The following is a 25,471-nucleotide window of genomic DNA, read 5'->3' as shown; positions in this document are numbered from 1 at the left end:
AAAGCCACCTTACATTACTTCTCTTTTGGGCTGATCGCTCAGAAGGAATGCTTGACATCCGTGGCAACCTTTACGAGGTCTTGTAAACTGAAAATGCAAAGTCAACTTTTCCAGAACCTAAGCTATTCTTAAGTAGGTTTACTTAAATATTTCGAGTGAAACTGTAGCCCAATCCGTTACAATAACTCAGTGCCTTAAGTATGTAGATTGTGGTTGCAGTTACAATAGATATTGCAATTTCTTGTCCAGCTTATTTTCTGAATTGATTTCACTTTCTAAATAATGTTTTCTTGAAGTTACATATTCAAACCGCTCAGAATTTATATCCCAAAAGTAAAATTTAATTTAATTTTAAATTAAAACTGCTTAGACTATGATCAAGTTTATTTACAGAAATAACATACACATTAGAGCGGATCTCTGAAAGTTCTTTATGTAACAGATAGGAAACTTTAGCTGTCACATTAAAAAGTAAAGAAGCATACATGGTGTGATAGGTAAGATCATAGGTTGACATTGCGGATCAACTCCTAGTCAACAATCGCAAACTTCCCCTTTCAGGTAGAGGTAGTAAGCTTGAATAATTAATGTTTATTATCAAAAGAATTTTATCTATATTTACCTAAATTTCAGAAGTAGTAGTTTGTACAGTATATGATTTTAAATACAAATGAAAAATAAAGGTAATCCGAAGTCCGCATTTCTTTCGATGAAATTGAATCCTTTAATAGATTGTCTAGTTCAAAAAAGAATTCATGGTAAGACAAAGAACCATAAGAACTGAATGTGTGATCATACTTCGGTAGCTGGAACATATGGGCAACAGGGCAATGACTTCTCATTGCCATCTGACTTTGCCTTGCCTTAGACTTAAGATAGAAATAGAAAAACCGCCGCTTTAAATGATATAAATTTTTATTTTAAGATACAAATAATGTAAATAAATATTTTTCATTGTTTTCATGTATTTTTTTAATCTATTGTTCTTTCGGACATTATTTTGTAGGAAACAATTAATTTTACCAGTTACAAAATCAACAATGTAATACATACAAATAAATTACTTAACTTATATGATATGCAAAATGTCAACATCATCAAATAACAATAAATTCAAAAAATGTTTTGTTTTTTCCATTTCATGGTTTTCTTTAGTGCTATGTGAACGTTATAGCCATTTTAAAAACAAATAAGCCTTTCAAATGCACAGCCAAGTTCCTATACCCAGGTTCTAATAAAATAAACTAGAGGTATACGATAATCTAAAGAATAAAAATGTACATTTTATTTTTACACAATTCAATATATATGCATGGCCAAACATTACAATTATTTACATGTTTGTTTGTTTTTTTTTCTTTCATTAAGTAATCAGTCTAATTAATTTAAGGCATATAAACGGCTTTTATTTTAGTTACTTCTTTTGGCCACACTTAAACCCCATAAAAATACTTTACAAAGAATTCTCCCTTCAACTTGTGCTACTTTATTAATGTATTTATATATATATATATATATCTTCAAGATTTTTAAATCGAATAACATCCATTTAAACTCTTAGATGCTTTCGAAATGGGAATTCATTTATATGTTAAAAAATAAACTGTCAAGAGCAAATTGTACAATAGTATTTACAAGGGCCAATCGCAATATTGGCACTCTAAGAAACAAAAAATTGTACGCAATTTTAATTATTATTCAATATAAGTTTTACAAAATTATTTGCTATAAATCTGGCCCCAAATCTAGAATACCACATTCAGCAATAGGAACATATCTTTCATCTATTTTTACAAGTAAAATAGTTCTATCTACATGTGACCGTTTCGTAATATCTCTATGGCAAGGCACCCATTTGTGTACCACCTGAAATCATAAATTTATGATGTAGGACTAAAATAGTATTACTCTGAAATGGAAAAAGAAAGCAAAAATCCGCTGTGAAACTCTCATAAGATTTACTCCATTCAGTTTACTTGGCATTTTTCTTCTAACGAGAACATCGCAACTTGTAAAACCTAATATCACAAACCTTGCAATTTCACAGGAAATTTAAATATTCATTAAATAATTAAAGGGAATCATACCCATTACTTTATTCAAAGGGAAGCTTTAATCTACTTTAATTTAATTGCTCTTCCAAAAAGTCAAGTAAACTGAACTCCTAGAATCCTCAGAAACATGTTACAAGTATAATTGAAACTACTCGAGAAGATAAAACTGAAAAAAAGAAAAAGATTTTTACAATCTCTTTTTTGGACCTTGCGATTTCTATACGATTACCAAGTACAGCTTTTAGTTCTTAAATAATTTTGAACCCCACACTAACTGCTAAATACCCGTAACAGGCCTAAATAGACATTACCAATGAACTCTGAATCTTTAATGTTTGCAATATTGGTTGCATTCTTTAAGCATAGTGGTCAGAAAACTGAGGCGTTGTCTTACTCGTCGTTTCTTAACTGGCAACATATCGCTTCTCTGTTGCGCCTCACTTACCTACCCCATTTCTATTCATTAAATTCAAGAAAAAGATTAAAGAAAAAACGGACAGAACGTCACAAATAAAAATGGACTCCATGAAGAATTTTAAATTTGGAAGAAACGATGAGAAACATGTGTCGCCAACAGAGAAAACATTGAAATGTAAGTTGTAAGATAAACAATAAAATTTTCGTTAAACCTGCCAAAAATTGACAATTTTACTTTGTTGACAGTTCGTAAAAATTTGTTTACATAACTAAAAAAAAAAAAGGCAATATTGTGTATAAATTTCCTCATAAGGCAAAATAATAAAAATAAAATTAAAATATTTCTACGCCTGGAGGGCGAGAAAGAAAAAGACATCCCCTTCTAAATAGTAAGAATATTCAAAACTTGCTTTCAATGCAAAAACAAAAAACCTCACACCTGCTTAAATTCGCATCAATCTAAAATAGAAAATATCCAAATATTTTACCTGCCCTTCCATACCAGGAAGTGGTACCCAGTCACCCCATTGCGATCTGCCTCCTTGAGCCCGCATCTTTTCATCTGGCCAAACCACATCAATTCGTCTCCCCAAGTTAATGCAGTCATAAACCTGATTAGGATCCATTATCTGCAAAATTTGAATGTAATCATTGACTGGACTATGGTAAATTTTTGTTCTGACCGATGTAGTGGTCTTTCCTTTGCAGTATTTACAGTAGTTTACAACTTTATCGACTGGTTTTGGTTGAAAAAAAAACCATCGTTGAGTGCTACTAGAGGACAAAGACTAAGATAATTCAGCAGTTTATTAATAGAGTGAATGAAACTACACCAACCTGAAAATTTATTTTTAAAGACGAGGATAAGAATGAAACACGCATACTATTTCGGAAGAAATAGTTTGGATTTTTGTTATTTTCAATGCTATCTTACTTAAATTCACAAATAGTAACGAACTTTTTTTTTAAATCGGAATCGGATATTTACTGAAGAAAATAAAAAATTGATAAACTGATGATAATTGGATAATAAATAACGAATGAGTGAATTATCAGAGATGTGTAGAGAAATTTTATTTCCCCTTGAAAAGCTTCAACCAAGTTGTGAGCATACTTACTGTGTTGATAATTATGAAGGTTATGGAGATATTCGCAGTTTGGTAACAGCAATTTTCTTAGTGTAAGTCAAATTTCTCTATATTTCTCTAGGTGATTTTATCTCTAAATATGGATGAAACTTGAAATCGATCTCAGTGAAAGAAAAAAAAACATGCTAAACGGAAGAAGTTATTTGTTTGAAGATACGTACTCGAACCCTATGTAAAGCTGAAGGCTCATTTGCGGCGCCTTGGGTCGCTGGTGATAAAAGACCAGCTAACGAAGCTAGAGACGGTTTTCCAGAAGATACAACGCTTGCCCTTGTGCCTCCACGTTCTAGAGAACCACTGATGCCTGCAAAACATAAGACATTAACAAATGACTAAATAATAATGTTGATCAAATTTTGGTATTTTTCGGGCTTGTAATCTGAATCCAGAAAATAGATTGGCCATTGTCTGGAAAAGCTAACTGGTTAGCAATGTTATTGATAGATTCTTAATGGTTTTTTTGAAATGGTATTCACATGAATACCTGTTCACTTTCCTATCTATGATGTATTTAAGAAAACAGAAGACCCATTTCAGCGGACCCTCTAGAATTGGTTCAGTCCGCATAAACAGATCACTTGAAAATTTATTTCTGTTTTTGCGCAAGTAGTGAGAATGAAATATCTGATGGTTTTAAAGCGTTCTGCTTGCTAAGTAACTGATGTTGATCTGAGGTCCTACGCATTTGTAAGTTCTCTAGGGCGATGCAACTTTCTAAGCAATCGGTTTATCAGAGCACATTTTTTGACAGAGTCTTTTTTTTTAATTCCTAAATTACCTGATTGTCTATTGCTATATGTAGTCATGGCGTAGACTCCTTCATTCCCAAATCCACCATCATCTTGATGCATGGAACTTCCACTTGAACATCCTTCAACACATCTCTTACGCACTCTGTAAACGAAAGTATAACCTTTATTTGCAATCTGATAGCGGAGTTAGAACTTTGGTCTCGGAAAAAAAAGATGCAAAAGAGGGAGAACAGTCACCGACTCGTTCCCATAGAAACTTTCCTTAATATATGAAATATTATTATTGAGGCTTGACTAATATCAGTACCAAAGATCAAGTTAGTATCTAAGATTCAACATTTACTTGTAAAAAATATACTAAGAGCCAATTAAGTAGGGATTACCATTTCATTAAGCAGTAAGAAAACCAGGAAAAACTATATTAATTGTACGTATTGCTCATTGTCATACCCAAGGAATTTAGAAAATCGAATTAATGGAAATTTAACGAGTAAGGGAAAACATAATAATTTAGTACAAGTGCAGAGAACTAACCTAGTCCATAAATCTATTACAGCATTTTTAATAGATGTCGTTGTTATAGGGCCAGGAAGAATACTTCTTAATTGTTGATTTGTATCTGAATAAGATGTTGTTAACGGCGATACAAATATAGGATATCCTATTGGTTGATCACACGATGAATTTATAATATTCCGCAATGCCTAGAACAAAATCAACTTTATGTCTAAGAAACACTTGAATTGATTACTAAAAAAGCTTTTAGATAACAAACAATTAAAACTATTTAGACAAATATAAACAATGTTTCTCAAGACGTGTACTTACCTGCTTAGCATTTTGAATGGAACCACGTTCGGGATTAGTATTTCTAAGATATACCAACTCTTGTTGCTGACCAGCCCACAGTCCACGAACACATTCTCTATTTAATTTAATTACACGAAAACTTAAAAGTCTTTTATTTAGCATTATAATTTTGTACTCATCTGATCCATCATCAGTGACGTGCCTAAAATACAAAATATTAAGTATTATAAATGAGTAGACGAAATTAATCCAAGTGTTAGGAAACATTTAATGAAATATTTTTTTTGTCTTTCTAATTTTGAATTTGCAATCGTAGACAAAAAAAAACCCTAATGCCATTAATATAACTTTATACCAACATAATAAGTTACTTAAAAAATATAAATTAAGTTTGAATACCTTAACGCAAGTAATGAGGGGGTCCCAGCTAATACAGCTGCCCTCCAACTGGGATCACCTTCATGAGAAATGACGAGTTTCTCTCTGTGCTCCGTTATCGCTGCATGAAGTACATTTGGATCATCATATTCTTCAGGTGACATAAAATGATCCTGTTAATAATATACAAAGTGTAAAGTACCCATCATCGAAGAATTTACGAAAAAAAAAGAAAAAAGAAAGTTAAATAGAAATATTAGCTAAATATTATACATCAATGTATCTATCAATATATATCAATGTATTTATAATATTGCAATTAAGGACTCAGCAGAGAGTACCTGATGAAGTTTAAGAGACATCCTCACAGCAGGTGCAACTACACTTTTTAAGAGTTCCATATCAGAGAATATCCATTCATCTCTAAGAGATGTAATACGGAAATCTCCTTTGAACAGTGCATGTAATCCATAAAGAAAGAATTCGACACTAAAAAAATAAAATAAAACTAAGGCTTGGTTTGCAAAATTCTACCTTTTAAAACTTACAACTTAGCAAAAAGGTCCAAGCCTACGATTAATGAAATTCTACCTCGATAAAGTGTTATGAGAAGCAGCTCCTAGAGTCCTTCTTCCAAGGAGGCTAAGGGCGAAACATAAAGAAACTAAAGTTGAATCTTTCCCTGTGTCAGCGAGTTTCTATTAAAAAAAAAAAAAAAAAATCATATATGAAAATTCAGTGTATATAACTCAATTTATAATTCAATCAAACTGATTTCAATGAATAAAGCAACACCTGTTGTCTTTTATCATTACAGAACTGAATCCAGTAAAGATAAACTGCACAGAATGACGTTCTTGTAATTCCGGCTGCTCTGAGATCATAATCTTCATCAATGTTAGTATTGAATACCGGATCTAATTCTACAAAGTTTTTGTTCAAGGTTGGTCGAAGAGCTTCTAGAATTACTGGACTCTCCAACCAGGTTTCTAATCTCTCAGAGCCTACAGCATAATAGATAATACTCTGGAAAAAATAAAATAAATAAATATCTCAGTCACATGGTTTAAACTCAAAATCTTACTAATATGTTTTAAGCGCACTAGAAATCAACGTCAACCGACTTCAGATCTTATAATCAAAAATTCTAAGAACAATAGTTAACGCTCCCTTCTACGTCTCCAATCATTATACACTCTGATCTAAATATTCCTCTCGTTTCTGAAATAGCACAATCTCGCTACACAAAACTCCACACAGTCATTACAACCCTCTGATCTACAACATGTCTACCACAACACTTCCTTCTAATCCTCAACGCAGACTAAAGCGGCGGTGGCCACGCGACCATCTCAATACAACGCCGACCTCCCTAGGATAGTTGCTGTGTAAGCTTGCCAATCTGGCGAACTAACGGCTTCCATCACTGGATGGTCGTCGTTCACTCCACTCACGCCTCTTGGCGCACATGCATGTGCGTGCACGTGTATGTAAGTGCATATATGTGCGTGCCCGTGTATTTGCGCCATTTCCTTACTCTCACCTCTTTTGCTTGTTATATCTATTATAGTTGCAAAATAAATAAACATAAAGAAAAAAAAAAAAAGGTGCATGATTGGTTAAAGAACGGACTGTTAACTAATTATTTTTAAGAAGAGCCCTTTCGAGAAAAATCTGTTTAGCTAAATCGCTTACTGAAAATTGTTTCTCCTTAAATGAAGAATTTCTACCACTGCTTAAAATTCTGTTTGATATTAAACATTAAATTTTCTAGTAGAAGAAGTATAATAATTGGAAGACCACGCTTGTACAAAGTTCTTTAAAAAATCGTTATAAATAAAAGCGATAGTTGTGGAGTGAGCAAAATTTAAAAAAAAAAAAATTGAACTATTTTAAAACTCTATTCGTTTTTATCCTGCGTTAAACGAGACAAATTATAACGAGCATAAGATGAGGAACAAGAGAAAAAGTAAAAAGAAGTTTATTTGATCCACTCCTTGTTAAAAAAAAAAAAAAATTGTACTGTATCAATTAAATAAAAAAGTACATGAAATCCATTATTTCTAAATGTAAGCAGTACCTTGACATAATATGTGACTAGAACTTTTCTAAAATCAAAGACTTGTAGCATTGAAACTGCAGAATTATCCGAAATACTGTAGCCTTCTAATACGTAACTTGCAGCAGTTACTTGCCATGCGAGCCACCTCAATGAAAAGCTAGCGTTTAGACTCAAAAGATGAGGTAAATGTCCTGGTTCACAACAGCACCAACCTATCAGAATTTCCAGAATAGTTAAAAAAAAAAAAAATTAATACATATAATCTCAAATGGATTAAACAAGAATTGTAAAACTGTACCTTGATTGTCTTCAACTCCTTCTGAGATTGCTTCAACTTCTCTTTGTTGGCAATAAGTACCTCTGAACTCTAGTCCTCGCATTTGGAAGGTAACTAAGCCATTTCCAATTTCTATTATATGTACAAGACAATTGAGATAGTCAGAGGCTAATACAAAACAATCACCTTGTCTTACGATGCCCCATCGTCCTGTAAGTTTAAGTTACAATTTTACTTAGTGTACTTAGAAGAAACTAAATCCTTTATAAAAGTTCTTTCTTTACAAATACCCAGAATAATGTCGCCACATAATGAGTGCTGAAGCGAATGAGTTAAATGTTCATAAAAAATCGAATTAAGATTGTTATCATCAGCCCCAAGGTTTCTGTCCAGATGTGAACACAATCTGGTATTAGAATGATCCACTCTTCTAGTATTATAATCTCGTTCCCAAAACTTTATTGGTCGTACATATGAACTTATGAAAATGGCACTTCCTGAAATCAAATTTAATTTATGTATTTATGCTTTTTACACTAATCTTTATTAATGTTTTATTGAAATACAGTAAATACAGTTGGTGTCACCTAAAAAAGGATTAAGAGGTGCTGAAACAATCGCAGAAAGAGCAGCCTGAAGGAATGTCATAGCTGAATGAGGAACAGAAAATGGTTGCGCGAAAGCATGGAAAGCTGATCCCCATGTAATTTGCCAAGGAGCTATGTATGTTACCACAAATTGTACCTAAAACAAAAATAATTTTATATATTTTGATCAGTTATCACTTTAAACAAAAATATATATGCAGTAGTAACTTAAAAGTAAAGAATTTTCAGTTAACCTTAAGAAGAAATTCATATGTCTTGTTTAAAGCAATGGCGGTAATAAAATAATCCACCAGAAAGGTTGAGCTGTGTTGGGGAAAATCAACTTGGAAAATAAGAACTGCAAAGATAAGAACTAGGAACTGATCATGAGGTTGACTGAACGCAGATCTCAATGCTTTTAGACCGCAAACTGTGATTACTAAAGCTGCTAATCCTGGACCAATGTTGCTAGAAAGTTCACTAGAGTCAGAAGTGAGATGCGCTAGAATTAGGACTGGATATACAATAGTACTCTCCACCATGCAAAGCCAAACATAGAGCTGAAACACAATTCACCTTTTTTATTAAAGAACATCTATCCATTAATAATATATATCTTTAAAAATAAGGCAATTTTTACCTTTTCAAACCACATAACAGTAGGTGGATGATGGGGCTCAAAATGTGATTGATGACTATGTCTTAAAACTGGTCTTGCCAAACAAAGCCAAGGAAGTTGTTTTCGTAGTTGCGGAATGACATAATGCAACAAGACTCCTAGAGCCACGGCGACGCTACCCATCACCTTAAAAATAAGTGTCACTTTAAAGGTCTTCGTTTCGATCTTAATACATTTTTAATCCAATGCTAAGAAGTTCATTACTGAAGTGAATTAAAATGTTTAATTCGTAAATTTAGGCAGTGCAAGTAGCAACAGGAAATAAAGAATTAACAATAAAAAATTTAATAAATTAAAAATAAATATTTGATACTTAGATCCTATATCTAATAAACTATTAACTTACTGGATTAAGTTCTGGTTGAAGAGCAGTAAAGATTGAACTACAATGTATTCCAAATACAACCACTGCAATGACTGTGCAGACAAGAAGATCTGATTTCAGTCTTGTATTTACTGTGCACTGTAATTTTTTCGGTAAAGGATCATCATCTGGTTGGACTTTGGCATCTTCAGTTTTAGCTAATTCTTCTTCAGGTACCCACAATTGAGCTTTAAGTATATTAAGTATTGGTCCAGGATCACTTGAACTTCTACTTAGATGGTAGCTAGTGGAAAGTAATAGGCCGCAATATATTGAGAACAGTATATGTTGTGATGATTTCTCTTCTGTGAGGCCACCATAAGCGAATCCATATAAAAAAATTACAGCTACGCAACTTCGAAATACACAATACAGTGCACTACCCAAACTACAAGTAGCATTACCACCAAACATATGCATATCAAGTTGCTCCAAAAGATACATTGTAAAGGTATTAACTTGTGGAAATAACCCCAGTCCAAATAATAATGGGAAAAATAAAAGCACTAAAGACATAACATCTCTAAGCAGCTGGCAAACATGTCCGGTCTTCATCACAACACCATATATGGAGAATTGTGTTCCAGATGATTTAGGCATGTTAAAATGTAGTAACAATATAATAGATGCAACCAAAACGAAATAAACTGGTCTGGAAAACACCACAATTCTATTGTAACCGTGTGTCGGCGACGCTGTATCCGGTTGCACAGATTTTATTAATGAGTATTGGCTGCCAGCCATAACGAAGCACAAGATAAATGCTTGGAGATCTCTGTAAAGTTGTTGGTAGAGTAACACTGAGCCAAGAAGGGCTACACCAGAAGCTAACAGTATGCTTAATAATGTCTCTACATACGTTAGATTTCTATCCATCACTGCTAATAGCATCAGCCTATCGAATCTTACTTTAATATAAGGACACCAAGTGTACCTAAAAAAAAAAATTTGGATTAGCACCATAAAATTAATACTTACATTTAGGCAATGAAAGAGTGTTTTAATAAAAAACATAAATTTAATTAAATAACTTAAAAAGCATAACTTTCATTAATTAAAAGGGATCCCAGCAGTATTTGAAGGGTACCTTGGAATTCTCTAAGACCCATTACTGAAGTCAAATATCTTTACTTTGTTTAAAGTTTTTACTGAGTTCTATGCATTTAAATAAATAATGCCAATTTTCAGCAACTTTATTTATTTATTTTATTTTATTTTTTTGGAAAAGCTAATCGGCCATTAAAGTGGGATACTATCCTTTTCTACGCCAAATAAAATAACTTCCTGACAACGTTTTACATTTGTTGCACTCAAACACGACAATCAAATTTGCCCAGATTTTCCAATACAATTTTTTGAACATGTAAAACAAGAACCTTGTTCTTCAATAACTCCAGGGTTATAATGGCTGCAAGGTACGAATAGAATCTCCTGATTTTACTAAATAATTCGAAGATAAGCCAATGGTAACATTCAAAAATGTGCTCCACAGTTTTTATAATGAATGGTTATTAGAAATTTCATAATTTTTTTTTTTTGTATCAGTATATCATTTATTATACTGCGAAATATTAATTCAAAAGAAAGAATCAACAATTTATTATAAATTAGTAAAATTCAAGACATAAAACTCATAAACTTGCGATTCCCAATAAATTATGTTAATACTGGGAACCCAACTAATTCGTGTACGAAAGAGTGCCTAATTAGTGAAGCAGAAGATAGATAGGTGGCTGTCGTGCATCCTCAATAAACAAAGTTAAGAACATCATAAATTCCTACCGCAAACAGTGGGCTAAGAGCAGAATGACTAAAACCAGGGTAATCAATTCACACATTTCTTAATATGCAAACTTACAGATACCTCTGATTGTTGGACTCAAATAAATTTCTCAAAAATTGCTTTTATTACCAAAGCCACACTATCATTAGTTCAGGATTAATTGTCTACAGACAAAAGGATTCAACTAGTAGTGGCTGGACGACAATCTGGGGTCAAGAAGTGGAAAGCTTCTTTTAATTTTGTAATAACCGGTTTCATTTCTTCATCCCAATAGAATATTATTGTTTATCAAAATTGTGTAAATGTTCAAAGTTATTTACAACTTCATGAACAGAATCTTTTGAGCGGTCAAAAAAATAATAAAAATAAGAAAGTTAGGAGAAAAATAACTGCAGATACTTCTGCGCACCACCTCTATTACAGCAACTTTAATTTTAGCAAAACATCGCCTGGAACTGATCTTTTGTTTAAAATTTAACAATGTGCTTAAGAAATTAAGGTCTGCAGGAAAAAAAACTTAAATAAACTTAATTCTAAATGGCAAATTTTGGGAATTATCAAAATAATTTTTCGTTTTTACCTGTAATATCTGCGAGGGGGTTTCGGGGAATCAATAGAATCTAATGGTAAACTCCAGGTCAGCCTACGTGAAACTTGTTCAACTCCTACTCCAGTAGATTGCTGCGTTATATTAGATTGCTCAGGAGGTGTACACATGCATAACGATATTGGCTGAGATGATATCCTCGGAGTTAACGATTGCAAAATGAAGGTTCCTCCAGGTGCTTGGGTCAACTGATGAAGAGTGCTCAGCGCTGCAGCTGATCCACTTGGCACCACAGGTAATACTGGACTCAGCCTAAAACATTATGTTCGATTTATTTCTCAACTTAAGGATTTAATTTCATTTTTAATGTTCGCATAAATACCTGGGCACAACAGGAGGTGGTTGAACTGGAAGCAAACAGCTTAATTCAGCCTTTTTGCTGTTATTGTTATTAACATCGTCTGGCCTACTTGTTTCTCCATTACCTCCGTCTGAGAACATTTAGGGGTATAATGAGGACAGGGGCATAGATAAGTAAACATTCTCAATTAAAAAAAAAAAATTAAATAATGAAAAAACCTAGAGATGACGAATTGCGAGGCATTAAAGTAAGCGCTCGAGGTCTCGGTTTGTGCCGGCGTCTGCATCTACGCCTTTCGTTAAGAGTCCACGCAACTACTAGAAATAAACACAAAAGAGAATGAACAAAAAATTGCAGAGTACTATACAATAATAACTGGTAAATAAATAACCATAAATAAATTATTAATAGAAAATAGTATCAAGTATTTACCAGGCGTACTAGGCGTTTTAGGTATAGCTCCTAATTCATGAGTTGACTTAACGTTTGAAGAATCGGCTTCATCTTCTGGGGCTTCAAGACATAAAAAAATATTTTTAATCAATAAAAATAATAATGAGATGTTTTGTGCAATTAAAATTTAGGTGTTATATTTAATTCGCGTTATAAAAATACAAAAATATATTATTGGGGAATAATATACAAATATTTGGCTTTGTATGCGTACTTAATGGTAATTAATTATTTTTTAAATTAAACAATGAGAACCTATTTTCATTCTAAGCCTTCGGGGCAGAAAAGGATGCCGAGGACAGAAATAATTGTAGAACATTTGGCATAAAGAAGCCTTTAACTAAACCTGGAGTTATGGTTAGCCTAAATATTATTTTACAAAGTATTAGTCCGGACACAAAGGTAATAAAAGAAATATGAAAAGAAAAGAAATGTTGGATGTTGAGAAGAATCCTCGACGTTAAAAATGCTGGCCTGAAATAGTATTTTCCGTACAAAAAAATGCATTGCAGCTTATTAGCTATTGTTATTAGCGAAGAATTTAATGAATGATGCAGTGATGAATGATCTAGGTCTTCCATGTAAATAATAACAAAACTTTATTGCACATAACATACTGCAAAATGCAACCTTTCTTTTCCAAAATAAAACAAAAAACCTTAGTAATACAAATAAAATGGTTAGTTAATGTGGAAAGCTTAAATACAAAAATGTTAGTTACGTACTTGAACATGATCCCACTGTTAAATTCAAACATCTACATACATACAAGTGTTAGTTTAGAATACATTTAAAATATAACTTCTTAAAAACAATCTTTGAGATATAAAGCAGAGACATTTAGAATTCTTTATGGAATCTGTAGTCGTTTTAACCAGTATTTAACTGGAACTATTGGGCCGTATATGCCATTTGTAGAAGTTCCTAATTTTGTAACTTCCTCCAAGTGATTGCCACATATAAACATGTGAAAATAATTTTTTCGCAGCAATATTTTTCACTAAAAATAAGCAAAGTAGGAAATTTGATGCTAATAAATTTCAACAAATTTATAAAAAGTCAAATTGAAAATTAAAAAATCAAAAATAGTTATAAAAATGATGGTTAAAGTACGCTGGCATGAAGCCGACATTCACATAATTTAACTGGTTAACCAATAAAAAAAAGTTTCTTCTTAAATAATCAAAGTGGATAAACTTCTAATATTAAATCTGTACAGAATTATTTTTTAACATTTTTAGGAGCAACAGCACAGTTTTTTGTTATTTGTTTACATGTATTCTTTCGAATTATATATTCATTTACTTCATGATGGTCATTAATTTTTGAGGATTAATGGAGCGAACTATTTGATATAGTTTAATAAACGGTCTCTTTAATTTAGTTTTAATAGAAATTAAATTACATTGATGTGAGTTTCAATGTTTATTAGTTAATATTTTTTAAAATCACATTAAAAAGTATAAATGGAGTTATTAGTTATATTAAAAGAAACTGTCAAAATTTTGAAAATTCAATTAGTTTCAGAAAAATAATAAGGTTTAGTAAGGACGGCTTTTATAAATAAGTTGTGAGACGGGTCAGGAAATTACTCCACTCAAATTAAGTGTATCAGCTACTGACCCTCTTGGGAAGGAAACTGATAATTCGGCCAAATGTGAGTCAGAGTGAGTTGATATTGGTTGGCGTCCATGTCTTTGTATATAGTGTCAGAAGGCTTTAGGTCTCCATTGGCAACAAATTCTTGAGTTCCATTAATCCCGAAAATATATTTCTTAAAATTCAGACGTTGAATTTATAACTTGTTGACTATTATATTAAGAGGCAAAACTGGTTGCGGGTATGGTTTCCCTGGAGCTGGTTTGGATAGGTCTATCTGATCGATATAGCCTTGCCCTTACATCTGACCTTGAGCAGAATCACAAGGAAAAGATTAGTACCTTCAGGCGATCGATCGATTCCTATGGTCCATCGGCAACTCGGATAATTTCCAATCATATATGATACATCATGGGTTACGGACTCTTGGGCTGCCCGATAGCCTTAATGAGTCTATGCAGAAAGCCGTCATAATTAGTTCGACAGCTTAGTGAATGAATTCATAGAAATAGATTAGGCATGAAGCGAACAATAATACTCGTGTCCACTACAACTTTCAGGTTGAGTTCATTCCTTATAAGATCCCTAGTTTGAGTCATATCGTGAAAAGCACAGAAGAGAAAAGAAGTTAAAAATAATAATTAAAGAAAAACAAAACTTCAACAATATTTGTATAAATTCTTTCGGTTGGTTATGCAATTGCAGTTTAAGATTGATACTCAGAAGATGAGCCATTGCATGCTAGTTTTCCCAGCAAAATAACTAATATCATTAGAATAAGAGTAAATGTGAAGTACTTGAGGCAATACACTTCGTTACATCTATCTACCCTATAATCTGTCTGAGCAACAATTATCTGCATCTGTCCGTGGTTCACATTACAGGAGAAAATTTTATAACTTCGCAGAAATTGAAATTAAGAGTGCAGGTTTATTATTTATCATTATTATTACATCGAACTAAGTAATGCAACAACATACAGATAATTAGCCATAAACCTTCAATTGCAACAGGCTACATATTAAACATGATAAAATATCCCTAAAATGTAATAGAATTTGTATGGATAATATAATTTTTTGTTTTTTTAATTGATTGCGGTACTTCTAAATCCTTAATGAAAGGGCATGCACGAGTAGATTCGCTCTTAATTGTCATTTTTCTGTAATGTTTAGGTCCTATCTCTTGAGTTCTTTTAAAAGAGATTAAATAAAAATCGACTTTGAAGGTAACTTCTATTAGAAGTACCACTTTACTCAATGGATTGTTCCCCAACTCGAAAATGGCGCCTGACTTTTTTAAGAACTTCTTATATACATTCCGTACACATTAATCATGGTAACTTTTATCATTACAGCTTGCTTTTATCTTTTTTTTTAATTAACGTTTTTAGGTAGTTCTTGAGGAGGGAGGGGCTTCTCTATAAAGTTAGATTTCGGTGTAATGTACAATTCTACAAAATATAATAAATTGTAAACAAATATGCAATATAAATATGATGGAGTTAAATATGGTTCAAATATTCCGAATATAAAGGCCCACTTATGAGTTAGAACCGACAGAATAGAAGTGGGAATAAGCGAGTGTTCATTACTTTTTTTACTTCCTATTAACTTCATTTTAGGCAACTAGTCTAACATATGTACATTAAAGTTAACTTCCAATTTACCAAATCTTATGCACATATTGTTAATATAGTTTTAAATATACTTTTTGCTCTGTAATGTCCGTTGATTTTTTTTTTATAAAAGCTTTAAAAAAAAGAGTTTAATTAACTTTTCTGCATTTTTTAAACATTTGGCTCAGTAGTATTTTTTTTATTATCTCGGTACTGATTACAAATTTAAGGAGTATGTACGCAATTATCCACTAGTTTTTATTTTCTCAAGGAATACAAATACTAACTTCAGTTGTGATCACTACTCGACGCATTGAATATATGAACGTTTAAAAAACAAAAATAAACCCTGAGCTAATATTCATTTTTTTAGTTATTATTGTAACCTATCCATTTTAGATCGTCCATAACCTGGCAGTATTTCAAGACTCTCCTTTTTTAAACAATTATAATACTCACGACTACAAATCACATAAACATGTGTTAGATAAACAGGTAAAAAACAAATTTTCTGTCAAAAGACGAAAGCTCAGTACAAAAATAAGGCAAAAACAGAACAGACGTAAACTGTTTTTTAACAAACAAGAAAATGCAATGAGTAAATTCATTCCTGGAAAAACCCACGATAAGAAATATTTTTAATGAACTTTATTTAGAACAAATGAAAAGAAACAATTTTTCAAGATCTTAGCCTAACAATCCAGATTTCGACTTCAATAAAAACCGCCACAAAATTCGTACCAAAAGATGCAAGCGTTAACATAAAAATAAACAACTTGTTCTCCTTAAATGTATATTAAGATAATAATGGAAAAAAATTAAATAAATCACTTACGTGGTTGTTCTAACAAACTAACTGAAGCATCTGACATGGTGTCATCAGAAAGCGCGTAACCCCACAATCCTAATTGTCTAGTCTCACCTGCATATTATGTATGTAATGTGTACATAAATTTATAGATACTAAGTTAATTTGTTTGTTTGCTTGATTTTTTTTATCCTATTGAAAGCGTTCAAATCACATTGTCATTCGCAACTGACTTTACAGCAATATAAATACTCCATACAAAATAGAATCTAATAAATCATTTTCCTTTAATTAATTTTCCAAACTAACAAGTATAAAGAAACTTATTTACTGATCTTTTAGGAAACGTTGATATGAATGTTTTCATAACAAGAGCCTTACTATATTTTATCACACAGTTATTTAGTCAGAATTAAAAAATAGTCCGACTTTAAAACAAAAGTGTAATATTTTCCTAAGCATTGAAGAGCAACAGAAAAATCTTTGCCATCAATAAACACATCCATATGCTAATTAGACGACTTTGTAAATAAAATTAACTACAACGTGGATGAACCGTAGTTATAGCCAAAGCTAAAGCAGCGTTATAACGATTTTCCCTGTTATGCTATAATTAATTGCAGAATGTATCACCTAAGGGAAAAACAAGAACTGAATAACACATTGCCGTTAAATGAATAACCATCTGCAACCTTTATAAAAGAAAGGAAAATCTAAAGTAAATTCCAGTATTGTGTTCTGTATACAAAAATCAACGTACGTTGTAATGTGATTTAAAAGAATGTATTGGAGACATTGATATCTTACATTGTATTCTACTATTATGGATACCGAAGAACAGTAATGGCCCGTTGAATTTAGCAATTTTAAATTTTTTACTATCATTGCTTTTCGGAGATCCATTGCTCATTAAATCAAATGCACATTTGCCCGAAGAAAATAACAAAGACAAAGAGAAATAAAAAAATAAATATGCCAGAGAGCCAGATTCCAGTCCGGACCTATGCGAGTCGGAGCATCAAAATGAAATAGATTATTACAGAAGCATTTGATTTTTCCATTCGTATCAGTTTTAGTAATATTATTTTTTGCATTTGTAAAATTTACTAAAGTAAAAAATGTCAATTCCCTAAACTCAGTCATCTGAATAAAACCTAAATAATTACTTTTGAGAATACGTAATTTCTTAAATTGTTAAACGGATTGCCTGCCGTTCTCTTAATTTTGAAGTTTTACTTCGTAAAGGCCCATCTTCAACATGAAATAATAAATAATATAAAAAAAATCAGTATTAAATAAATATTAACTAAAGAAAATTTATAATTACATTTAAAGATAATTCAAATAATTAAAAATAACATATTTTGTCATAAAGCTGATGTCTGTATAAAATAAAATCATTAAAAAAGTGGAAAGACAAGTAACTACACAATTAATGCCGCCTAAAAATCCAATCATTACCAGATTAACATAAAAACAATCTTTCTAACTTTTAAGCATATTAGAATTCCAAATCCTTAAAATAAAAAGACAATACATTAGTACTAAGTTTAATTTTCTTGAAGTAAAGAAATAATTCTCAATCGATTAAACTAAGAAGAAAAAAAATGGATCATCAATTTAAAAAAACAAAAAAAAAACAAGTATTAAAAAAGAAAAACCTCTTCTAGTCTTTTTCAGAAATACCTTAAAAGATAAAAGAAAATAGATCTTTTCAAATTCTACATTTCACATGGTACATAGTAATCCAAATAACTAACTTGGTTACATCTACAATATTGAATTTTAATAACTTCTTCTTAAACCACATTACAATATTTGCAATTTTTATTACCAGCGCAAATAATATTACACAAATGATCCTTTTCATTAATGATCCTTTTGAATGACCGTTTTATCATTTTTTTGTAACGTCCTCAGGATCCGAATACTAAACTGAATTATGATTCAAATCTTAAATCTTTTTAAAAAATTTTCCACATAATTTAGACATAAAAATTAAAATTTAACTACGAATCGTGATTTGCAATTATTTATGCATTCCGGGAATGCCAGTCAAGTAATATGAAATAATCTTAAAATTAATGGCTATTTATAACTTACCATTCTAATCCATACAATTTAACGCTAAAGATTTAATACCAAGTACGTATGTACACTTAATCTACTTCTAAAAGTTAAGCATTAAAGAAGTGAAGCGGAAATTAATCCTAAGATTGTAAAAGCTCGTTTTACAAACTAGATATAACGAATTACCTTTATATATAACCTTTATTCCGATTATTAAAAAATTTTCACCACATTTGATAAAGGTAAAGTAGTGCACTCGTTAGAAAACGCCAATTGACTTTTATTTTTAGCAAAAATTAATTGAGGATAGGAAAATTTGAAAATAGGCCGTTGGAGATTAAACACAAGAATGAGGTACTAAATCTTAGATTTTAAAATTTCTAATGAAGATAGCACTATGTGTTAATGATAGGTTAAGAATTTCTTACAAATTTAAATACACCAAACAAATAAAATTTTCTAGCAACTTACATGGTAGTGTTCTTTCATTATCGCTTTCTGTGTTGTGAAATAACCAATCCAATCCACTGGGGCTTAATGCTTCCCCATCAAATTCTTCATCCACACTAGGACCTGGTAAAGTTTCCCTTCGAGCTGTAATTAAAATAATTTCCCTTCAAATATTTGAGTGGAACGGGATAATTAAGTGGTTGGAAATAATGGGTTCGAGTGTTGAATAGGTTCGTGATGGCATGATGCCCTTGGTGGTTTCTTTCTTGATATTCTTATAACTCTTTGTCAGGAGATAAACAATGTTGCCTGTATCGAGAGATACTGCTTGAGGCTTGCATACAGTTCAATGAGAAGATCATGAGTGTCAACGACCTCAATTCTTGCACCTTAATTTTTTAGGGAATGAAGTAATAAATAATGAAATGGAAACAATAAAATTAATTATGAGAAGAATTAAAAACTAACTAAGTCGCTGCCTTCCTCGCCGTTTTTTATGACGATGATGCAATCTTCCTCTACCTTCATCCATCACATCAAGACCCTCACTGCCTTCCAGCACTCCACTAAGGCTTTTTGTTCCGCACTGTTAACATTTACCATTAACTGATAAGAATAAATAAAAAATCGTTATAAAAATTCAAACTTTAAATTAATCTATCACACAAATGTTATAAGTCTGTAATTAATTTTAAATTTATTATTAAAACCTGTTTGCTAGCCCGGTATACCTGAAGCAATACATAAATTAACTACAATTTTACAGGCCTTAAGAGTATAATAATAATAAAAAAAAGATGTATTACCATTGGACGTACCAAATTTCGGTGTAACGAAACTTGACTCAGCGATCTGCTACTTCCAGCATTCATCCAACTAGTACTAGCAGCCATATCTAGCAGTACAAAATACATTTTAATTTACTGTCAGTGGTAAGGTATTTTCTTAATTTTTATTCTTTCCTACAAGAAAAAAAAAGTTCCAAAGGAAAGAATATTAAGTTCTTAAGTTTAATATTCATGACGGGAGAAACATTGAAATTTGTTCATCCTACCAGACAGTTTTAATATAATCTCTAAAAAGTGACAATTAACTGTCTGCAATGCTTTGACCAAAATTTTTTTTCGGTTTCTCACACCTTGAAATTTTGAGGATTTTAATTCTTAAAGGAGCATAAATACGTTTGGAGCTTCTTTCAAAAGAAGATCTTATAGTATTGATTTTAATCAAAGTATGAAGATAACATGTTTGTGGCTTTACAAAAGTACCCTTTCTAGCAAGAAAACTAAAACATAACTCGAAAAAATTGGACAAACAATTCACTTCAAATTTAGGTAACATCACCATTTAGAGGCGCCAATAACGACAGATGTTGAAGCGCCTTAAATAAAAAAAATCAATCTTTAGAAGAACATTAGACTTAAATTACAATAGACAGAATATACTTATTGCTCTAATGAAACATAATTTTAGCGCAAATGAAATATTTAATGGGAATGATTCAAATATTAAGGTCATTGAAAGCAGAGCATCAAAATTCGTAAATGCCTTAAGTACCACACTAATGCATACCTAGCATAATAAACAGTTAGCTATTGAAATTGCCGAATAGTAACAATGTATAGTGTATGTAGTATAGATGTATGTTATATAAACGAAGATTATGTCAGTATTATGGAAATAAGGGTTGAGTAGTTTGTGTTGAATGTTGATGTTATATGTTAGATCTGAAGAACAGAAATGTTTTAAGTAGTGAAGATTAGTCATCTTTATTACTAAGAATTTAATATTCAATGATAGATGGGTCCACTTTTCTAACGAACTTGAATTTCATGTTATTCTAAATGTTTTATTTGCAAAAAAAAAGTATGAATCGCTCATGAAAACATCTGTAAATGCACTTTATTACATGAAGTGTGTTTCTTTGGCCATAAACTAATCGATCAGTACATTTGAAGCGATAATTTACAAGAAATTATACGGTATTTCGATTTCTATCAGAAAAGAAGTTTTGGAAGTGTTTTTATTTGGAAAGATGTTCAACAATGACCAGAGCCATAGCAGAATTCTTAATAATTAAATGCATAATAAATTACGAACTAGTTTATTTAATTTTCAATACAGGTCTATTTTTATGTCTGTATAATTTTATTAGTATTTTTTACTTTATTTAAATTTACTTAGGACAAATTTAATAACGCGGAAAAACAATAAAACCACCATATTTCCCAAAGCACCTTTTTTCGGAAAAATTGATACATTGTGTTGCGCCTTAGGCGCTGGTATTAAATTTCTGTACTTGCAATTCATACTTGTGTTTGCCCTCATTGTTGTAGAATTTTTTTTAATAACGCTTCATGCTTGACTTCAAGGTAGGTTACGTTATTACGTATTACTACGTTCTACCTAGAAATGGTTCAGATGAGATTTCGTACATTGTTAAATTCAATAAAAAGTGATCCAATATGGAAAAGGACATGGAAACCGTGCTGCTGAAAATAGGATGGCTCTAGGCCAACTGAGAAGAAATACTACTTAAAATGCCATAGCAGAAGAGCATGAGCTGCAAGTCAGCAAAATAGTCAGATTGGAGAAGCAATTGAAGATTTGGTAAGAAGAACTGCTGATGAAAAAGTAGAACTTATTTTAAATGACACAATTACGGTTTCGGATTCACGAAACGGAACTAATAAGCGTGCAGCCACGACATTCAAAAGATCATAAATGCTTTGAGCAGAAGGACTTTGAATTTCCCTAATAATTTACTTTCAATGTCGAAAATGATTGAAGCAGAAGACGAGATGAGCTCTTCTGCAAATTTGCCCTTTGACAGTTGATTAGTTCGAGCAAATATTGAAAATCGCAAATAAGATTGCTTCAGAAAAAACAAACATTGTTCTTTCTTTATCCTTTGAGGTTTGATCCCACTCGACCACTTAATTTCAGCATTAAAGATGCCAAGAAAGACAGATTGAATCAATGGATGAAGCCTTCTGAGAGACAATTGGATACCAGCAGAAACACTAAAGGAGGCAAACAGAGGAAGTTTGTATCAGGGTGAAATAATTCTGAGATAACATCAAGTTGTAATAACTGTCAAGTAATTTTAGAAGTTCGGCATTTCTAACGCTATAGAATGGAACTGGGGTCGAGACAATATGTGAAGACAGGGATGAGAAGTTAAATGCATTTTATTAAGAGTAAAACTTGAGTTAAATAATTTTTTGTAGGTAATGCCATTTTATAATTTATAGGCCCAAAATTAATAAAATATACATTGGGAACTAAGGAATGTGTTTTTGTTTCAGGCCAGCTCTAGAGATGGACTTGGTCTGTTGCTATTTGTTTTTGAATAGATTCTTTTTAATATTTTAAAAATTGAAATTGAAATAAATAAACGCAATTACAATTTATTGCTCTACTAACAATGTAATAAACACTAAAGGAAATAATGAATACATAAATGAATCAACTAACCAAATGATGGAATTATGCAGCTAAATGGGCCCTCACTACTTTCTGAACTGTTCTTCCTATGAACGTCAACCTTGAGATCTGCCAGAAATAAACACAATTTTACCTTAAGCACTTAAATTTGTGCTGTCATTTAAAGAAGTAAACAATTGAAATGTTTGGTTTTTCTATTGGTGAGAAGATAATTACTCAACCACATATTAATTCGTTCATTTTCAAACAATAAAATACCCCTGAATGTTTCAACCAAAAAAATTGTAACCAAATTATTTCGGTAATCTAACGAAATGTAATTTTAAAGTGCAACCTTTGATTTAATACAAAAAGATTGACTTAAAAAACCTCCCTTTAATGTTTCTATAATATGTGCATTTAATAAATTCAGTAGATAGTGGAACAGTGTACCAATAGTACTGGCCAGCTGTTGACCTGCAATATCATTACTATCTGCGACAGACGACGAAGGAGGGCTACAATCAGGAGTAGTACTGAGGCATGCTCCGCTTGTCCTCTTAGAGTTGAGAACTTGCATTTCTATTCCTTCTTCTTCCCTAAAAATTTAGGTACATTTGAATATTTTAAGTAATCAATGTCTCTTGCTTAATCACTTTGAGACTGAATATGACGGGTAGCTATTAAAATAAATACTACATGTCTCAGGGAACTACTTCAAAAATAATATTAGATTAAATTTCAAAATCTGAGTTAACGTAAAGACTTAATCGTCCATGAAATTTAGAAAAGTATCGCATAATTGGAAAGTTACCTCAAAGGGGATGTTTGGTGACTTGTATGGTGTGGCTGATGTTTACGAACATCTTTATCATCAACTGGTTCTTCAACCTTACATTCTGGTGTGTCAAACATTCGATGAAGAGAAAGATTGATTAATTTAGTAGTTGTAAAAAGAACAGCTACACTTGTGCAGTATCCGGACCAAATTAGAATTGAAGGAGGCATGTACTAGAAAAAATTATTGCAAGTTAAGTGCAAACATTATAACCTCACTTTAACCAATACTTAATAGAAGTATTTACTCACCAAGTATATTGTAAAGGGGAGGCACAAAAGAAACAGCCAAAGATAAAGATGAAAGGTATTGCAGAAAATACTTTGATGTGGGTCATAATACCATCCTCCTGTTAAGGAAGCCCATACTCCTTGCCTTAAAATTTCTAAAGTTTGTGAACCCATATTTACAGGGCTCTAATAAATATTACATTTTTTCTTCAGACTCTTTCATTTTGTTAGGCAACCTAACAAGAGAAATTATTTAACAATTACATTGTTGATTTCAAACACAAAATAAGCACAGGAAACATTGCTACACCTACACATCATTTCTGAGTTCAAGGATTATTTACTAGTAGTATCACACAGAGTGCACTACAGGGGAGTTTCTATTACAGCTGACTGAGAGTTTATACTCAGGTTATTAATTGCTACTTCCTATTCCTATGGGGTTACGAGAAAAATGTTTGAGTTAGCATTTTGATTTACGAATTCCATACTAATTGGAATCTAGATCAATTATTAATTTGTTTTTCCTATTATCCCATGTGTACAAGCAGCAATTAATGAATTATTGGTTCTGCTGTAATTTAATTTGAAAACATAATACAATTTTTCTTTCTAACATACTTTCTCCTGTGCATATAATTAGCCAAGATCATGTGATTCCGTCCATGTTAGCTTTATTCCTTATATTTGAAGGCAGGAACATATGCAAATATTTATTGAACGTGAAATTCTGGCAAATATTAAATTCGCAAAGTTGATAAAAAATTCTACGGTATGTTTAAAAGTTAAAAATCATTTTCCCTTGTAGAAAAATCAAATACAGAATAAAATGCTCTATGGGAACAACATTTTTGATACAATCGTGTTTTTAACAATTTGGCTAATCAGGTTCGTTTAAAGATTTTGATATTCTAGGATTGACTTCTATTGAATTATGACCCTTTAAAAAATAGTTGTAAAGGAAACGAAGGTTGGATCTGTAAAAAATTAGGCGCTACTGAAAATGAACAATTCGAGAAAAATGAACTTAATAGAAGTATGTCTCAAGCTCAAACTACTTTCGGTCAGAACGTTTTCAGAAGAGGCAATACAAACTTATGATTAAAGAGTATATTTCCTTTAAAATCTTGAACGCAATATATTTGTTCAAAGGCGCATCAGAATCTGTGATTTCTGGAAACCAGAGGTTTTTAGGTGCACTTTCACTGTTAGCCTCCGGTCAGGGTTCTCTAGTTACAGACTATGATGAACTGTAGTCCGACCATTCATAATCGCTCCTCTGACAAATTATCAAGTCTCATTACTTGAAAGTAATGCAATTGATGTGCCATAATTAAGTGGTAAACTGTAAGATAACGCCTGTTATTCACGCGGGCTTTACGTTGACTACCGATACATTTAATTCATCCAACCGTTATTTTTCCGTGTGATAGCTTATTCACTAGCCTCTGCCTCACTGCTTTGTAGATGTACACACGCAATCCATGTAATTATTAGAATTCAATTTGAATTATGGTTCAATTGGAAATTTTAATTACTTTGCGATTGTCCGAAAAAAATTATATTTTTTTGAAACCTGAAGACAAATGAAGCGTAGTGATATGGCTTTTCGTACTAAGCTATTTCAACTAAAATTCGATCCATGAAACTACGGCATAGGCTGTGTTTAACAAAAAATTTGCTACATTCAAAAACAACATTCATCTAGGGTTTTTTAAAAAAATTAGTAATTGGTATTTTTAAAAAAAGCCGGAATTGTT

The 25,471-nt window shown here is 31.7% G+C and overlaps 1 protein-coding gene across 6 annotated transcripts; it reads right to left on the bottom strand.

The window, feature by feature from the left end:
- Nucleotides 1-1,263: 1,263 nt before the first annotated feature.
- pcx (pecanex) lies at nucleotides 1,264-24,156 on the bottom strand. Of its 6 annotated transcripts, XM_074124774.1 has the most exons (30): nucleotides 24,026-24,156; nucleotides 23,733-23,947; nucleotides 23,458-23,654; nucleotides 23,097-23,242; nucleotides 22,695-22,772; nucleotides 20,024-20,112; nucleotides 19,686-19,803; nucleotides 19,239-19,361; nucleotides 16,725-16,811; nucleotides 12,652-12,732; nucleotides 12,438-12,536; nucleotides 12,241-12,349; nucleotides 11,892-12,170; nucleotides 9,511-10,462; nucleotides 9,126-9,290; nucleotides 8,740-9,045; nucleotides 8,486-8,642; nucleotides 8,189-8,395; nucleotides 7,920-8,108; nucleotides 7,640-7,833; nucleotides 6,355-6,585; nucleotides 6,151-6,257; nucleotides 5,901-6,048; nucleotides 5,581-5,732; nucleotides 5,200-5,383; nucleotides 4,906-5,075; nucleotides 4,398-4,513; nucleotides 3,781-3,923; nucleotides 2,960-3,100; nucleotides 1,264-1,866 (listed from the first exon to the last, which is right to left on the bottom strand). In XM_074124774.1, exons 2-30 carry the CDS (start codon nucleotides 23,883-23,885, stop codon nucleotides 1,726-1,728), a joined length of 5,262 nt encoding a protein of 1,753 aa, XP_073980875.1. In that variant the 5' UTR covers nucleotides 23,886-23,947; nucleotides 24,026-24,156; the 3' UTR covers nucleotides 1,264-1,725. The 6 variants fall into 6 exon arrangements, with proteins under 6 accessions (XP_073980875.1, XP_073980874.1, XP_073980876.1 ...); XM_074124773.1 differs by having other exon boundaries at nucleotides 23,733-24,029; XM_074124775.1 differs by having other exon boundaries at nucleotides 12,438-12,533; nucleotides 23,733-24,029.
- Nucleotides 24,157-25,471: the final 1,315 nt, after the last annotated feature.

This window comes from Rhodnius prolixus, unplaced genomic scaffold (genome assembly GCF_049639745.1).
Source record: "Rhodnius prolixus isolate KJV_2025 unplaced genomic scaffold, Rpr scaffold_3, whole genome shotgun sequence".
Taxonomy (NCBI): domain Eukaryota; kingdom Metazoa; phylum Arthropoda; class Insecta; order Hemiptera; family Reduviidae; genus Rhodnius; species Rhodnius prolixus.
The sequence above is the reverse complement of the archived record's forward strand: the minus strand, read 5'-3'. Positions and strand labels throughout refer to the sequence as shown.

Coding starts and splice junctions, on each gene's coding strand:
- pcx (XM_074124774.1), bottom strand. CDS start 23,885: ATGGGTTCACAAACTTTAGAAATTTTAAGGCAAGGAGTATGGGCTTCC. Junction 6,258..6,354: donor GTAATGATAAAAGACAACAG/GTGTTGCTTTAT, acceptor TTTTTTTAATAG/AAACTCGCTGACACAGGGAA. Junction 6,049..6,150: donor TCTCATAACACTTTATCGAG/GTAGAATTTCAT, acceptor TTATTTTTTTAG/TGTCGAATTCTTTCTTTATG.